At 26.9% G+C, this 16,733-nt stretch overlaps 1 protein-coding gene across 11 annotated transcripts in view; it reads right to left on the reverse strand.

Annotated features, from left to right (window-relative positions):
* The window catches only part of LOC145186331 (polycystin family receptor for egg jelly-like), a 51,061-nt gene that overhangs the window by 24,016 nt on the left and 10,312 nt on the right, over window positions 1–16,733 (reverse strand). For 7 of the 11 annotated variants that reach the window (XR_016454756.1, XR_016454757.1, XM_090095067.1 and 4 more), the window contains exons 4-25: window positions 15,965–16,242; window positions 15,309–15,434; window positions 14,292–14,804; window positions 11,700–11,822; window positions 11,267–11,389; window positions 10,847–10,969; window positions 10,597–10,719; window positions 10,347–10,469; window positions 10,097–10,219; window positions 7,131–7,160; window positions 6,235–6,357; window positions 5,985–6,107; window positions 5,735–5,857; window positions 5,374–5,569; window positions 4,033–5,175; window positions 3,723–3,806; window positions 2,961–3,200; window positions 2,573–2,873; window positions 2,183–2,413; window positions 1,643–1,768; window positions 806–950; window positions 394–467 (exon numbers count right to left, since the gene is read on the reverse strand). Coding sequence is in view for 9 of the 11 variants with exons in the window: in XM_090095067.1 (XP_089951193.1) it covers window positions 394–467; window positions 806–950; window positions 1,643–1,768; window positions 2,183–2,413; window positions 2,573–2,873; window positions 2,961–3,200; window positions 3,723–3,806; window positions 4,033–5,175; window positions 5,374–5,569; window positions 5,735–5,857; window positions 5,985–6,107; window positions 6,235–6,357; window positions 7,131–7,160; window positions 10,097–10,219; window positions 10,347–10,469; window positions 10,597–10,719; window positions 10,847–10,969; window positions 11,267–11,389; window positions 11,700–11,822; window positions 14,292–14,804; window positions 15,309–15,434; window positions 15,965–16,242 (4,594 nt within the window). In the remaining 2 variants the exon portion in view is untranslated. The remainder of the gene's footprint in view (window positions 1–393; window positions 468–805; window positions 951–1,642; window positions 1,769–2,182; window positions 2,414–2,572; window positions 2,874–2,960; window positions 3,201–3,722; window positions 3,807–4,032; window positions 5,176–5,373; window positions 5,570–5,734; window positions 5,858–5,984; window positions 6,108–6,234; window positions 6,358–7,130; window positions 7,161–10,096; window positions 10,220–10,346; window positions 10,470–10,596; window positions 10,720–10,846; window positions 10,970–11,266; window positions 11,390–11,699; window positions 11,823–14,291; window positions 14,805–15,308; window positions 15,435–15,964; window positions 16,243–16,733) is intronic. The other 4 variants (XM_090095069.1, XM_090095066.1, XM_090095065.1 and 1 more) reach the window with 1 other exon arrangement.

Consider the following 16,733-nt stretch of genomic DNA (forward strand, 5'->3'; position numbering starts at 1 on the left):
AGATATATTAAATTTAATATTTTCTGAACAGATAAAAATGAAGGATAAAACACATAACTATTTTTATAATTCTTAATGTAAAAATTTCTTTTTTAACGCATAAAAAACTGGATAAAAAACAACTTTTGCTAAATATAGATTAATGGATTAATTTACAGATTAACCATTACTTATTCAGTCAGAGATATGAATAACACTTGGCCAGTTTTTTAACTGCTGAAAGGCTTCAAATATTTTTTTAAATACTTAACATAAATTTTAAAAAATATTTTAAACAATTTAAATAAACAGTGGTTTATTTAGTAAAACATATAACCTGTCTTTATGAAAAGCTGTTTTTATGATAAACTATTTTAGTGGAAAATATTAAAAAGAAAAACAAATAACAACCACCTGATCATTGCGCCCAGTATACTTTTCCAACATGGATTTTATTGAAGTTTCATCTGATGCCAGAACAGAGTTGACTTGTTATAAAAATAATTTTTTTTACCTTAATTTTTAAAAATGTGTCTGAAAACTAATGTTTATATTGTGTGTGTGTGTGTATATATATATATATATATATATATATATATATATATATATATATTACATATTTGTATATACTATATATGTATATAAATATTATATATATTGTATATAAATATTATATATATTGTATATAAATATTATATATATTGTATATTAATATAATAATATAAAATATATCATTATATAATATGTATTTTAATATATATAATGTTTATATAAAGCTCTCATAAAATAAAGAATAATGAAAACTTAAAATAAAGAATAAAAAAACCTAATAAAGAACCAGCAATGAACATATTTGATATACTATTAAGAAACGGAATAGTCAGGTCATTAAAACCATGAATGTTAATATCATCAAGATTTTCTTTATTTAACAGGTTTGCCATTTTACTGATGACAGATGCAGCAACATCCTAAAGTAACAGAATTTAATTTAAAGAATTCCAATGACAAAAGATATTTTTGACAAGCATTAGATATACCTGCTGGTCTAAAAAACTATAAAATTTATAAATAAAACACTTCATATTGCATCAAATATTGACCTATTCATGTCAGAAATTAATTTACTTTTGCTTTGTGTAAATGGTCATCTCTCTTTTAAAAGACTCAATCAAAAATATACAAAAACAAAGTCCCAGGATATTTACAATTAATGGCATGTAATAACACTAATTGATCATTTGCTGTAAGAAGCTTGCACACAACATTTTCCAACAAATGTTTTCCTAACTTTTAACAACTTTGATTACAGCACAAATACTCAAGTTAATAGTAAGATAATAATTTACCTACATAAAACATAAAAAAAGACAAATAGTCAAAACCATTTCGGAAAATATTCATAGCATAGATTTTCCAAAATCACTTGTTTGGACTATTTGCCTTTTTTTAAAGACTTGATGTAAAAAACAATATTGCTAAAAGATACTTAAATTTGAATTAAGGAAAAACCTAATTAACTTAATCACACAGCTTTTAACTCAGAAATTTTCTCACTTTAAAAAGTACGTTATGTCTAAGCAAACTAGATATGTAACATTTTACTGTGCCAATACCAAGAAATATTGATTTATTTAATAAATAAACACTTTTGCAACTGTACCTGAGTCTGTGGAGCTAATTCTGCTGGAGCTTGAGACAACAATGATAATGCATCAGCAATATTTTTCATGTCATTAACATCATTTAAAGTTGTTTGAGAAAGAAAGTTAATCATCTCTGTTCGGACCTTAACAAAAATTTAATTAAATTTAATAAGGCAATTAAATATAAATATAATTACGAAGAGTATTATATTACCAGTAAAATAACTAAGAAAGTATAAATTCCTTAAGTTGATTAGCAGCAGTATAAATGGTTTTTATAGGTAAACCTAAATGCCATATTATCTCATTTGTAAAATTGAGAAACTTTTCAGAACATTTAAATACCTATGTGCCATATAACAAATATAGATACTGCAAGATTTCACAAAACACATGACTCATTACATACTATTATTATTTAGCTCACATTGCATATTATTCACATTTCACAAAATACATCAATTATCTAACTATTTCTAAATATTTACAAGCAAAATCACACTTATAATAATTTATTTGCTATTTTACATAATCAAAAATTTTATTCTAAAATTTACTTTTTGGAGTCGAATTAACTCGGCTTGTTTTTTCGCTAATAAATTTTTATTAACAGTGGAAATACCAGTGATTTCATCCACACTTTCTTCTTGTATCTTTCCTGCAGCAATAGAATCTTTATTTACAGATTTACTAATTGCTTGAGCAAAATTTGATACTACTTGTGTATCATTTATATCAATACTAGTTAACAGGGTTGTAATATTATGGAGCTGATCATTAGGCAACACCTGAGGTAAAATAAAAAACAACTTTAAACAAGTTTAAATAAAAACTATTAGATACAATTTTGAAACAACCAAGGTTTTATGAACTGCGAAAAATGATGATGACAATGACAGTAATGCAAATAGCATTATGGTCATTATGAAACTTCTCTAATGCATTACTTGAACAACAAGGTTGACTTCAGTGTAACTATTGTACATCCCAAACACTTTAATAAGAATCTTAATAGTATAGTTTTTATCTTCATAACCTTCACCCAGCAGAAAATTAATCAAAAAAGGTTGGTCTGTAAATTTAGCATTCAAGATTGCAAAACTTTTTGGTACAGAGTAGCTCAATTGATTATTCAGGTTTCCACTTGTTTCATAAAAAAATTGATAGCTTAGAATGCTGTTATCGTTATCAACCCAATCCTGACATATGATTTTAAACTTTGTCAAAACACTGTAACCTTTCAGGGGGCTGCAAATAAAATATAAATCAAGAAAAAAATCAAAATAAATTCAAAGATTCAATTGTGAATCAATTCTTAAGATACAAAATCTGTACCTTATGTAACAATACCCTGAAGTTGGAGATGAGCTTGTTAATCTATTCATTTTTATTAAAATATCAGATTTATTTCCATTTTCATCAATTAAAACAAGTGTATAATTAGTTAACTCTTTTAAAAAACCATTGCTTATAACAAGATAGAATCCAACACTTATGATAGCTGTTGTATTTATCATCTGATTGGTCGATTGATTTCCAGCCTCTTCTATGACCTTCCATTTTATACTTGACAATCTAAAAATAACAATGACATTACTTAATATTTTTTTTGATGCCCTCATCATTTTTTTGATGTTTATATGTCATGTTTTATTTGGTAACTTCATTTAAATACAGAAATAAATTTTTCAATTTAATTATTTGGATACAGAGCACTGACCTTTGAGTCATTTAAGATATTATGCAGGATACATAAAAAAATAAGTTGTATAAAGTTTACTCTCTTTACTGCAATTTCAAAGCATTTAAAACTTAATAAAAAGTTGTATACATCAATGACATTTTTGTCAGAGGTATATATAACTTTCAGTCATTTTTGGTGATTGTTTACAAAAGACTTTAGTAAAAATTTTTTTAAAAAATCATTTTTAATCACAAAAGTAAGCTTTTTGACATGTTATATTTATTTGGGTACAAAAAAAAAATTGACCAACAATTATTAAAAGACATTGTACTAAAAAACAAAAAATTAATTCGTACAAAAATTTATCTCATTTCATTATTTTAATGTGTGTAAAGTTTAATCAAAAGTCTTACCTATCACTTTTGCAATTGGTGCAGTTGTAGTAAAACACTGTTCGTTCATAAACATTTAATTTCTGTCTGCAGTTTGATAAACAGCTAAATTTATTATTTTTATAATTTTCACATTTTCAGTCAAATTTTAGTAATTTAACTTTTATTTTAAATGATTATTAGAAAATTTATATATATACCTAAAACAATTTTAGTTTTCACAAAATTTCAGGTTTGAATTAGATTTACATAACAATCATAACAATTACATTAACATAATAATCGTTAACATAACAATCATGCTAAATTTAAACTGCATAATCCAACTTACATTACATTTAAATCAGGAAAATCATCAGCACAAAACTCAATTTCTTGAATAAATGAACCCAATCTCAATTCTTTTCCTGTACCTTTTGAACCAATAAGTTCAAACATATAAGTAAATCCTTCTAAAAACATTTCAGTATTTAAATTTAATTCAAAGCTTTCATTCATTATTTCAACCCAAGAGTCACTAAGACAGGCAGTCGAGTTAAAATTGCTAATGCTTTTTGCATATGTTAAGTTACTTGAAAGACGACACCTCCATTTAAAGGTTATTCCATCAAAATAATCTTCTGATTCATAAGGGTCATAACTTCCATTTGCACTTATTGTAAAATTTACATAAAAACTACGATTATCAATTTTTCTTTTTTGTGTAACTTTTCGAAAGGTGACACCATTTTCAATTTGAATAATTAGAGGAAGTGATACAACTGCAAAGTATGCAGAATAATTAAAACTATCATTTCCATAAGTAAATAAAAGTGAAAGAGTGTATGAATCAAGAGGTAATTCCATTTTCATTATCTTATAAACAACATTTTGTTTGTCAAGAACACCTTTTCTTTTAACTTCTTTTGCTGCACTTGTAAGAAGCCATTCAAAGCTTGATTGAAAGTTTTTACAGTACACATCTACTTCCTCTAACACTGCAATGAAGTCTTTATCAAAACTTTGTGGTATAATTATTGGTTTTGTTTTTGTGCCATAAAAAAAATCAATTTTTGGTACAGAACAGTTTCGGACAAGCACATTTACTGTCTCATTAACAGATTGTAAAGCATTTTTAACATCTATAATAATTTTATACTCTCCCACCTTTGCGTATGTGTGTGAAGAGTCAAACGGTACTAGGTCTGATCTGTTGGTTTGGTCAATTGTTTGATTGCTTCCATCTCCCCAGCTAATATCGTAAAATGCATAAGAACCTATATCTTGACTAACATGCAAAAATAGTTCCTCATTTATTTTTAAAATAACAAGCCCATTGAGTGATGCAATAGGATTTGTAACGGCTACTATTTTTGATAAACTGCAGAATACAATGACATCAACATAACTGGAGAGGTGTGGCAATAATAAAAACTCTTCTGAAAATAAGTCTTTGAAGTATACATTTATTTGGAACTTTCCACATTCTCTGTAGCTAAAAATATTATAAAAGCAGTTGATTACAAATATGAATAAAACATAAAGCTGGCAAGAAATGAGTTAAGACAAAAATAAACTTTACATTTCATTTAATAAATTACAACAAAAAAAAAAACTGACTCATTTGAACCTGAATAAAAAAGTCTTAATAAGATGAGTAGTTATTCCGGAAAGATACTGCAAAAATATTTACATGTATGAAAATGAATAGTTGATAGATAAAGGACTATTAATAATTGATTCTTTAATTGGTAAAGACCCATCTCCAAAATCTAATTCAAGTTCAACATTTTTCCCATTCACAACTGAGATAATTATTTCAAACAGTTCAGCAATAAAAAGCGAAGTTTTCATATAGATGTGCACTTCAAGAAAATTAGATGATAAAGCTGAAAAATAAAAACATTAAAAAAAAAACAAACACCACAGAAAAAACTGAATAACTATAAAAAAAAAAAAACTTAATAATTATTTAAAAACTCTGATAAAAAACAAACCATCAAAAAAACCACAAAAAAAGTCTTGAAAAAAGTAATGAAAGAGAAAAAACAAACCTTCACAAAAATTGTAAGTGTAGTTAAAAAAAAATCCCACAGGGCAAACACACTCATAAGAGCCAATCAGATTACGACAAGAAACATTGCCAACTTTACAATGATCAACACATTCATCAATGTCTTTAGAGAAACAAAAGTTAGTTATTGAAAAGCAAAAGTAAAGAAACTTTGTCAAGACAATCATTTTCTAAAACACAGAAAAACAAGAAGAAACTTCACACAAACAATGCAAACATCTTTTACTAACCTTGACAAAGACTTGCTGTATAGTCAAACAAATACCCAGCAGGACAAACACATTCATATGAGCCAATCAGATTACGACAAGAAACATTGCCAACTTTACAATGATCAACACATTCATCAATGTCTTTAGAGAAACAAAAGTTAGTTATTAAAAAGCAAAAGTAAAGAAACTTTGTCTAGACAATCATTTTCTAAAACACAGAAAAACAAGAAGAAACTTCACACAAACAATGCAAACATCTATTACTAACCTTGACAAAGACTTGCTGTATAGTCAAACAAATACCCAGCAGGACAAACACATTCATATGAGCCAATCAGATTACAACAAGAAACATTGCCAACTTTACAATGATCAACACATTCATCAATATCTTTAAAATAAAGTATTTTTAAAGAAAAAAGAAAAGTAAACAACAAGGCCTATCAACTTTTTTGTTTTTACATACTTAAGAGTGTAATTGTACACGCAATGTATTATGAGATGTCCTGGTAGTGTAGATGTTAAACAACAACAAACTTAGTTGAAACTGTTTTCTGTATGATCTTGCGTTTTTCTACAATAGATAATTATCTTCATTATTCAGAAATGTCTTCATATTGCACAGCGATAAACTGCACAAATACTAGTGGAATAGCTGACAAGAATGTTTCATTTTTTTGTTTTCCAAAAGACAAAGATAAGTATGTACTAAGTAGTCAATTAGAGTGCCTATTAGAATATTTTACGCCTTTATAAAATATTTTCTGTATTTTATTTTTTTTTGTAATCTTATCAGTTTTGTTTTGAATGTTGCATAATTTTACATTGAATATTTTTTTATGGGGAGTAATACAATAAAAGTTTGAAGATAGACGTTCAAATGATTAACTCATTACACAAATATATTAAGCAACAAAAATTACATATTATTGATATTTTTATTCCACAGGTGCAAGAAATGGGTTATAAATTGTAGAAGAGCAGATTTAGATGGAAAACCTGTCGAAACTTTGAACAAAAATTATTGTTTGTGTAGTAATCATTTTGAAAGTTCGATATACTATTTAACAAACAACAAGGGAAAATATCTTCTATATAATGCCATTCCTACTATATTTAATGTTTCAAATCCACCACAATCTATAAGGGAAAAAAGAAAAACACCTGCTAAAAGAAGCCCTTTGCCTTCTAAAACTAAAAAAATAAAAGTTGAAAAAAATATTAGTATATTTGAAAATCTCTACATTCAAAACAATCAAGAAAGTATTGACATTACAAAGTATAAAAAGTGCAAAATTCATTGCGCACATGTTGTGTTACAATAAGCAGGCTTACAAAAAAAGTAAAACTATTGGAAAAAAAAAGCAAAATAAATGTTGTCTCAATTAATCATATTTTAGATTTATCTAGAAACTTTCTTTCCAATGATCAGCAAAAGTTTTTTGCAAGTCAATTAAAAATGAGTTCCTGGCATAAAAAAGGTAGCCGTTGGACAATATTGGACAAACTGCTAGGAGTACGACTTTTTTTTCATAGCCCACAAACTTACTAAACTTTAAGTTCTATTTTTTCTTTACTGAGTAGCACCACTTTGAAATTATTTCATTCAAGAGTTTATGGAGATATGCAAACTAGATTCTCACAAAAGTTGTTCACTTTACTAAAACTATGTGTTGATAACATGAATCAACATGATCGTAATTGCAGTTTAGTATTGGATAAGAAAGCACTCAAACAACACTTAGATTGTGATAAAAGTGCAGATGTTGTTTTTGGAATAAAAAATAAGAAACCACTGAATCAGGCTCTAGTTTTTATTATCAGAGGTTTTGCCACTAAATGGAAGCAACCAATTGCCTATTTCTTTAGTAACACAAATGTTTTAACAGTTAACCTTGCTAAGTATATTCAAGAAGCTATATTAAGAGTTCAGGACTGTGGATTGTTAGTTCGGTGTATTGTGTATGATCAAGGATCAACCAATATTGCAGCACTTGAAATTTTGCATTCATTATCTGTCTTTCAAAAATACAGTTCATACTATCTTTGATCCCCCTCAACTAAGTTAAAGTGTACATAATAATCTTATGCAACAAAACATTGATAATGATGGAAATACAGTCTTATGACATCACATTTGTATGCTATGAGGTAGAAAAATGCAACCCTATCCATCTTGCACCAAAATTGACTGATAGACATCTTGATGCTGGAGCATTTCTAAAAATGAAAGTTAATCGAGCCACACAAGTGTTTAGTCATTAGGTTGTTGCAGCATTGTCTTTGTGTGTCTCATCAAATGTTTTACCATCAACTGTATTACTGACTGCCGAATTTGTTTATAAAATCGATACTCTTTTTGGCATGATGAATTCAAGTAAGCTTCATGCAGATAAACCTGCTTGTTGTGCTATAACAGCAAAGGCAAAGAATATTTTACTGTTAAAGGAACTCCAAACTTAGATTAAGAAATGGAAGTTTTGTGATGTAAAATCCCAATCCCAAATAGCTTATCATTGGGGATTAGATGTTACAATAAACAGTAAACTGAAACTATGTCAGGAGCTTCTCTCAGAAGAGTTTCATTGTATTAGTACTTCTTGCTTTAATCAAGATTGTTTAGAAAGTTTTTTTGGAACTATTCGAAGCAAAGGAGACTGGATTGACAGACCAACAATTAGACAATTTTGAGCAGCTTACCAGAACTCTTTATTGTTATTGTCAGTAGAAACTAGCAAATCTAATAGCAATTGTTTGACAGAAACAGATTTTAGTGAGGTATTAGATATTAATTCTTTATTTGAAAATCTACAAAAAAAAAAAAAAGAATAATCCTTTGAACAGATTTCCTGTTACAACTCTTATGAAAAAAAATATTGTACAAGCACTTATGGATTTTGCTAACTTGTTAATAAAAAGAGTTACTCTGTGCCAACAGTGTGAGGTAGTGCTTTGTCATGCATTGGTAGATATTACGATAGCTAGTAAACATGGTTTGGAATTCAATAAACAAAAATGTAGTCAAAATTGTTCACCGAATTTATTATGAGTATCATTCACTTGCCATATGGAAGCAGTATTAATGGAATTTATTGAAAAGTGGCTTGATACTGAAGACTTAGCTTTTAGATTATCTTCTAAAATAATAGAAATCTGTACTTTTGACTTTTTGTTTAAATATCATATTGAACATGCATTTTATTTACAAAATAAAATAGTTCTTACCTTTGTCATTACAAGAAATTTTTATTCTATTAAACTGTACAATCATGATCTATGTCCATGAAATAAAAGAAGTGACTGTACAATTGTGATCTATGTCCACGAAATAAAAGAAGTGATAAAAAGGATGAAACGTTTGCTAAAAAGATAATTTCTATTTTATAATATTGTATGAAAAATTATAAAAATTATAAGAAATTATATAGTTAATTTCTTTGGTTTTAAGGTTTTAATGGTTTTAAAAATCTTTGGTTTTAAAGTTCTAATGGTTTTAAAAATCTTTGGTTATAAAGTTCTAATGGTTTTAAAGTTCTTCAATATTTTTTAATTTTAACAATTAGTTAAATCCTTTTCATTATATATAATTGTGATTTATTTTGTTTTATTTATGTATGTGTTTGATTATGTCAGTTTGAATCTGATAACTTTTTTTTTAAATACATAATTTGATTTAAGTTTAATGAATGATAAATTATATGTTGTCAAAATATTATTCAGAATAATTATTCAACAGTAAACCAATTTGATGATCCTCAAATTTAGTTTCAAGAAATATTTAATACTACCGTTATTATTATAAACAATGGTACTTATAGTTTAAATAGGGAATTTCCTAATAAATGTCAAACAAAAAATCTATTTCATTAACTTTATGTACAAAAATTTGAAAGTAATCGATCACTTAGAACATTCAAAACAAAAAGCATCTTTAATTAAAAAATTATGCTTCTAAATTTTTTATGAATTGGTATTCTACCCGGGCATCCCACAATTCTCTGCAAAAAATTTAATGTTTTTATGCGAGTTGACAGGCCTTGGTAACATAACATTCTCAAAACACTCAATTTCTATAACACAAAAAAATAAAAAAAAAATTCAGACTAAAAATGCAAAAATCACTAGATAACCTTGACAAAGACTTGTTGTATAGTCAAACAAATACCCAGCAGGACAAACACATTCATAAGAGCCAATCAGATTTCGGCAAGAAACATTGCCAACTTTACAATGATCAACACATTCATCAATGTCTTTAGAGAAACAAAAGTTAGTTATTAAAAAGCAAAAGTAAAGAAACTTTGTCAAGACAATCATTTTCTAAAACACAGAAAAACAAGAAGAAACTTCACACAAACAATGCAAACATCTTTTACTAACCTTGACAAAGACTTGCTGTATAGTCAAACAAATACCCAGCAGGACAAACACATTCATATGAGCCAATCAGATTACGACAAGAAACATTGCCAACTTTACAATGATCAACACATTCATCAATGTCTTTAGAGAAACAAAAGTTAGTTATTAAAAAGCAAAAGTAAAGAAACTTTGTCTAGACAATCATTTTCTAAAACACAGAAAAACAAGAAGAAACTTCACACAAATAATGCAAACATCCGTTACTAACCTTGACAAAGACTTGCTGTATAGTCAAACAAATACCCAGCAGGACAAACACATTCATATGAGCCAATCAGATTACGACAAGAAACATTGCCAACTTTACAATGATCAACACATTCATCAATGTCTTTAGAGAAACAAAAGTTAGTTATTAAAAAGCAAAAGTAAAGAAACTTTGTCTAGACAATCATTTTCTAAAACACAGAAAAACAAGAAGAAACTTCACACAAATAATGCAAACATCCGTTACTAACCTTGACAAAGACTTGCTGTATAGTCAAACAAATACCCAGCAGGACAAACACATTCATATGAGCCAATCAGATTACGACAAGAAACATTGCCAACTTTACAATGATCAACACATTCATCAATGTCTTTAGAGAAACAAAAATTAGTTATTAAAAAGCAAAAGTAAAGAAACTTTGTCAAGACAATCATTTTCTAAATTACAGAAACACATTTATATGAACCATTCAGATTTTGGCAAGACATAGTACCAACATTGCAATGATCAACACATTCATCAATATCTTTTAAATGGAAAAAAAAGGTTTGTAAAGGAATAGGATGACAAATATTTCTTTGAAACTATCTCAAAACAATTGCTTTCTTAAACAGAATAGTTAAAAATATATACTTCGAACAAAAAAGCATAAGCATCACTGTATAACCTTGGCAATGATTGCTTGTGTAGTTAAACAAATATCCAGAAGGACAAATACATTCATAATAACCAATCTGGTTTTTGCAAGTTGCATTATCCACTTTGCAATGATCTACACACTCATTTACATCTAAGTAACAATTTTGATAAAGGTTTTTTAAAGGTTTTTTGTTACTCTCTAAATTGTAAAAAAATAGCTCAAAGAGTACAGCCATGACATTCTAAAGTTATATTTAATTTGAAAATTAAAATTATTTTAATTAGAGGTATCTTTTTATTATATTACATGAGCATTCAATCACAAATGTAAAAACAGAAAATGGACATATTAGGCAATTTATAACAAAGATTTCAATATAAAGAATCACTTGTAAAAAACATTTTAATCTTTAATTTTATACTAAAGTAACATTTTAAAAAATGTATAGAAATTTAAAGACCTTGACAAAGATAAGTTGTGTAGTTGAATGAAAAGCCAACAGCACAAATACATTGATATAAACCTCCTATATTTCTGCAAGTCACATTATCAGTTTTGCAATAATAATAGCACTCCTTTAAATCTAAAAGAATAGTTAGCAAAAATGATTGAATAGACAAATATGTTTACATGATACTAAAGAAATTGTTTTCTGAAAAAACAGATTTATTTGATTATTATTTGAGGAAAGAAAGTTCTACTTAAATTAGGATTGAAAAATGGCAGATCATTCATCTAAAAGAAGTATATATAAAAAATGCAAACCAAAAAACAACTGTAAGGTTTTGTCATTTATAATTTAAAGTACCAACTATAAAACTGAGCTAATTAACAAATAGCTAGTTAATAAATTGTTAGAAAATGTCATGGAATATTTTGTAAATTTATTATTTTGTTACTTATTATTTTGATAACATAATAATTACCCCATCTGCATTGTACACAATATATAGACCTTTTATTTTATTGCTTTGTTATTGTGTTAACAAAATAGTGATTAATTCATCAATAAAGTAAATAATCAAGTGGCTTGTGTTTATAATATTGATCTAATTTCAACCCTCTTCAACAAACTTCCCCCATAACAAATTTTTGTTAAAAATACATAAACTGACACTTAAGTTGTGTATTATCATTTAAAAAGCATTAAGACCACTTGAAACTGACTCTTATCATCTGTCAAGCATGGGCATAAATGCTCATCCAGTATATTGGTTGGACATGATGAAATTAAGTACTCTTTAATCATTAATTACTCAAAAACTACTTAACACATTTTTCTAATTTTTTTGTAGAAGGAAGCTAATTTGTTATTGTTTGATTGTATTGGTCTTAAGTATTGTTTATCATTGTTATTGGGTTAAAAAGAGTAAACAAATAATAAATTGAGAAAAACTTTTAGAAATTTTTCTTCAAAACCCTTTGTTGTCATAAGTTGACATTTTAAAATTGACTGGTATTTCTCAATCTTCACTTAGATTTATTTTGAGGCAATATAAAGAGACTTGATCTAGTGAAAGAAAAGTAGATGTGGAAAAAAGAAAGGATTTAAAGATAAATATAAATAAAAGGTAAATTCTAACATTTTGATTTGATAGGAAAAGTACTTAAATCAGAAAAATATAAAACACATTATAAAAGGAAAACCCAAAAGTCATCCATTGATGGAGAAATTTAAGCAATTTATTGTTCAAAAAAGCTATATAAAATTTAAAGCTGAGAAAACTTGTGCACAATTGAAGATAATGAAATCTTTTGCCAAAAGAACTTTTCATAATTTTCAGGCCAGCAATATTTTTATCAGTTGAAATGTAGATATGCCATCAACAAGTTCAAGTAAATTGAAACTTAAATTTGCTCCAATGTTCCTTGTATGGCAAACAATCTGCTCCTATGGTTTGGAAAGTGCACCATAAATTACTTTTAAGACTCTGAGCTTGGATTTGTACATAGAAGATTGCTTAAAGAAAAGGCTTTTGCCATTAATTGAAATGCCCACCATATTTTGGCCTGATTTGGCTACAATCCACTATTCTAAGAAGTCTCTAGGCTGCTATGAACAAAATGGCATCAAATTGGTACCTAAGGAAGTAAATCCTCCTTGTTCGGCACAATAAATTTGTAGAAAATTTTGAAATAACTATGAATGATTGTTTTTCAGTTAAGTATCCATGGAAACAGCAAGAAAATTGGAACTAATATTGAAAGTTTCAAAGAATGAATGAATAACAATCTCGAACAAGGCAAGGACGTTTTTTCAAAAGGTAAACTTTGCTCAAAGCCTACTTTGAATAATAATATGGCTTTTTCCTTAACTTTCAATATCGTTGAGAATAATGCAAGCTCTGGACTTATTTACCAAATAAACTCCAGGAAATTTTTACTACTTAAAGTCCAAGAAAATAGAGATAATTAGAATTCAAAAGTAACATTACAGTGACGTATTAAAACAATCAATTTTAAATTTAGATAAAGTTTTAAATTGGCTATTAATTTGAGAAAGCTAAAACCTTTGGAGAACATCTTTTTAAACTTGTATTGTAACTTTATAGATTACTTACTTGTACTTCAGAAACGCATTTTAAAAAGTAAGACATTTTTAGAGCTTATCTGGGACATACTACAGTTATAAAAACTAACTGTAAAATTTTAACAAAAAAAAAAAAAGAACTGCTTTATAATTAAAATAACTGTATAAAAAATTACAATAAGTGAAACAAGAATTAGGAAGTTATTAAGATAAAATAAAATAACTGAATTTTTAGAATTAAAAAGTCATATATTTTGGTACTTTTAAAGAACTTATTTTTAGAAATTCCCTTTAATTGGATTTAACAAATTAACATAACAAGCATTAATCAAGATTTAATATTTGTCTTGATTTGCCAGAATGTTTGGTCACCTTTTCTGTATTTAAATTTTGAATATAGAAAATTATTTCTAAATAAACTTTCTGTAAGCCAGGATACAGATATGCTTTAGACCATAGTCAAGTGGAGGAAGTCCATTTTGAAATCTCTTTTTATATTTAAAGTTTAACAAAAAAAATTACCTGAATTTTCACTATTGATTGTCAAATTTCTTATAAAACCATTTTGAGCAACACTCCAGGGATCAGAAGCATATACTAGAACATTTGATTGAACAACTGGATTGCTATTTTTAGCAGAGTATATAATAACATTATTGATATAAATAGAATACACATAATTTCCATTAACAAATGATTGTGTCATTTTAATTGTTGACCATTTTGTTAAAGGAATGAGATATTTGTATAAAATGGTTTTGTCTATTAAATACTCCATTAATGTAAAAAGGTACAAAGCACCATTTGCATTTGGTATTAAATAAAGAAGTGGCAAAGTATTTAAGCTGATTTGAAATTTTTCATCTGGTGCTAAGTGTATAACACCTACCACTCCATGAAAAAGAGATGTTGGCATCACTTCAAGTGATATAGTGTATTCTTTATAAAAAGTGTTCAATGTTGCTATGTAAGTATTCCTCATTATTGGTTTCTCATCTGTCATAAACACTGAATCTTGCACTCTATCAAATATATCTAATAAAATTAAATAAGTAATAGATTAAAAAAATAAATAAAACAGCATAAAATATTTTCAATACTTACATATATTTGACATATTATTTGTAAGTATTTTCAATACTTACAAATAATATGTCAAATATATGTAAGTATTGAAAATATTCAGAAAATAAAAAAGAAGCTTAAAAATATAAATATATAATAAAAATAAAAAATGTTTTTGCATTGTGCACAATATATAGACTTTTTATTTCATTGCTTTGTTATTGTGTTAACAAAATAGAGATTAATTCATCAATAAAGAAAATAAAAAAGTGGCATGAGTTCATAATATCGATCAATACATTTATTATCTTGTAAAATGATATATAGTTAATATATAAAAATGATATACAGCAAAAGTATTCGGTTTCTATCAATATATATGTGATAAATTGGCACATAATTCAAAATATTTAAAAAATGATCAAGAAGTTTTTTAGAAACATAACGATTTAATTGAATACGTAATCAATATACCTTTGCAAACAACCTCTGTACCCATAACTTTTTGTCCTTCAACACATGTACAAAATCCATAAGTTACACTTGCAAATATGCATTTTTCATATTCAGATCTAACACACCCGCCTGGAACACAGTTTTCTAAGCAAATGGGTTAATATAATACTAGAGAAAAATAAAATAAACAATAACTACTTATTAGCATAATGATCAAAAACATAATGTAAAAGTAGCTATCAGATATTCAACCCAGCCAGGCCAAATACAGTTAGAACTAAAAAAAATATCAATTCAAAGGGCTAATGACCCATTTATATCTGACACAGATTTTATTTAACCCATTTCCTTTGTGAATTAAATCAAATATATAACTCACTAAGATATGCAGATTGAAGTTGTGGTAATTATTGAATATTTAATGACATTGAAATAAGTGTTAAAAACAAAACAATGCCTTAACTTATATGAATGGATTTATAATTGAATAGTGTTTTCTTGAATAAGCCTAATAAGTGGATAACTTTTGAGAAAATGAGAAGTTACAGTTGGATATTTTAAAATGTTTAGACACAAAAAATGAAATTTAAGATTCCTGTAAAACAACTCAAAAATACTGTCAATGTTTAAGCTATTAATTACATTTTCATTATTTGTAACATAAAGTTTTTTACCTATCAACAGCAATGGGCTTAAAAAGTTTATTGGAACAACTTGTGTATATTCTGAAAATCTAACGCTAATAGATAAGTAGAGAGTGTCAGACACAGGAGCTGCAGCATCTGAACTGGCTAGCTGTGCTTCATAAAAAGCACCCCCATTAACAGAAGAAGTGTCTGGTGGCATTATTATATCTTGGGTTATATACATTGCACTATTATACATTACAGCCTCAATGTAGTACTTTAGGCCTTCATGTAAGTATACCAGAGTTGAAGATTCATTGTATAACCTAATAAAAAATAAATAAATAAATAAAAACTGTAACTTCATAAACACCCCTGGTGTAAATTAAAGAAGTTTGAAAAGTCCTTTTTTAAAAGCCCTTCACTATGTTATTTGTGAACAAAATTCCTGATTAGGATCATTTTGTATGAATTAAAACTTACAAACACAAGTAGGCCATATATAACTTTATATTTCTTAACATAATTTTTTCTAAAGTATACTTGAATCTTGCAGAAACAAGATGTAAGCTTAATTTTTCATAGAAATAAATAATATCCACAATAAATTTTTAATATGCTTTTGTCAATTTATCTTAGACACATAACATGCTTAACAAGATGACACATATTGCTTAACATGCACCAAGAGAAATAATAAATGTCAGACATATTTTTTTAATTAAACACAATTTTAAATGCAGCTCAATTGTAGGATACTATTTTAGAATAAGTCTTTCAGACAAAAAAAAAAAAAATGTGAAGTAAAAGTTGATAA

Source organism: Hydra viridissima, unplaced genomic scaffold, assembly GCF_058129835.1.
Source record: "Hydra viridissima isolate aposymbiotic clone 2 unplaced genomic scaffold, HvirCarnegie_v1 scaffold_8, whole genome shotgun sequence".
Classification (NCBI taxonomy): Eukaryota; Metazoa; Cnidaria; class Hydrozoa; order Anthoathecata; family Hydridae; genus Hydra; species Hydra viridissima.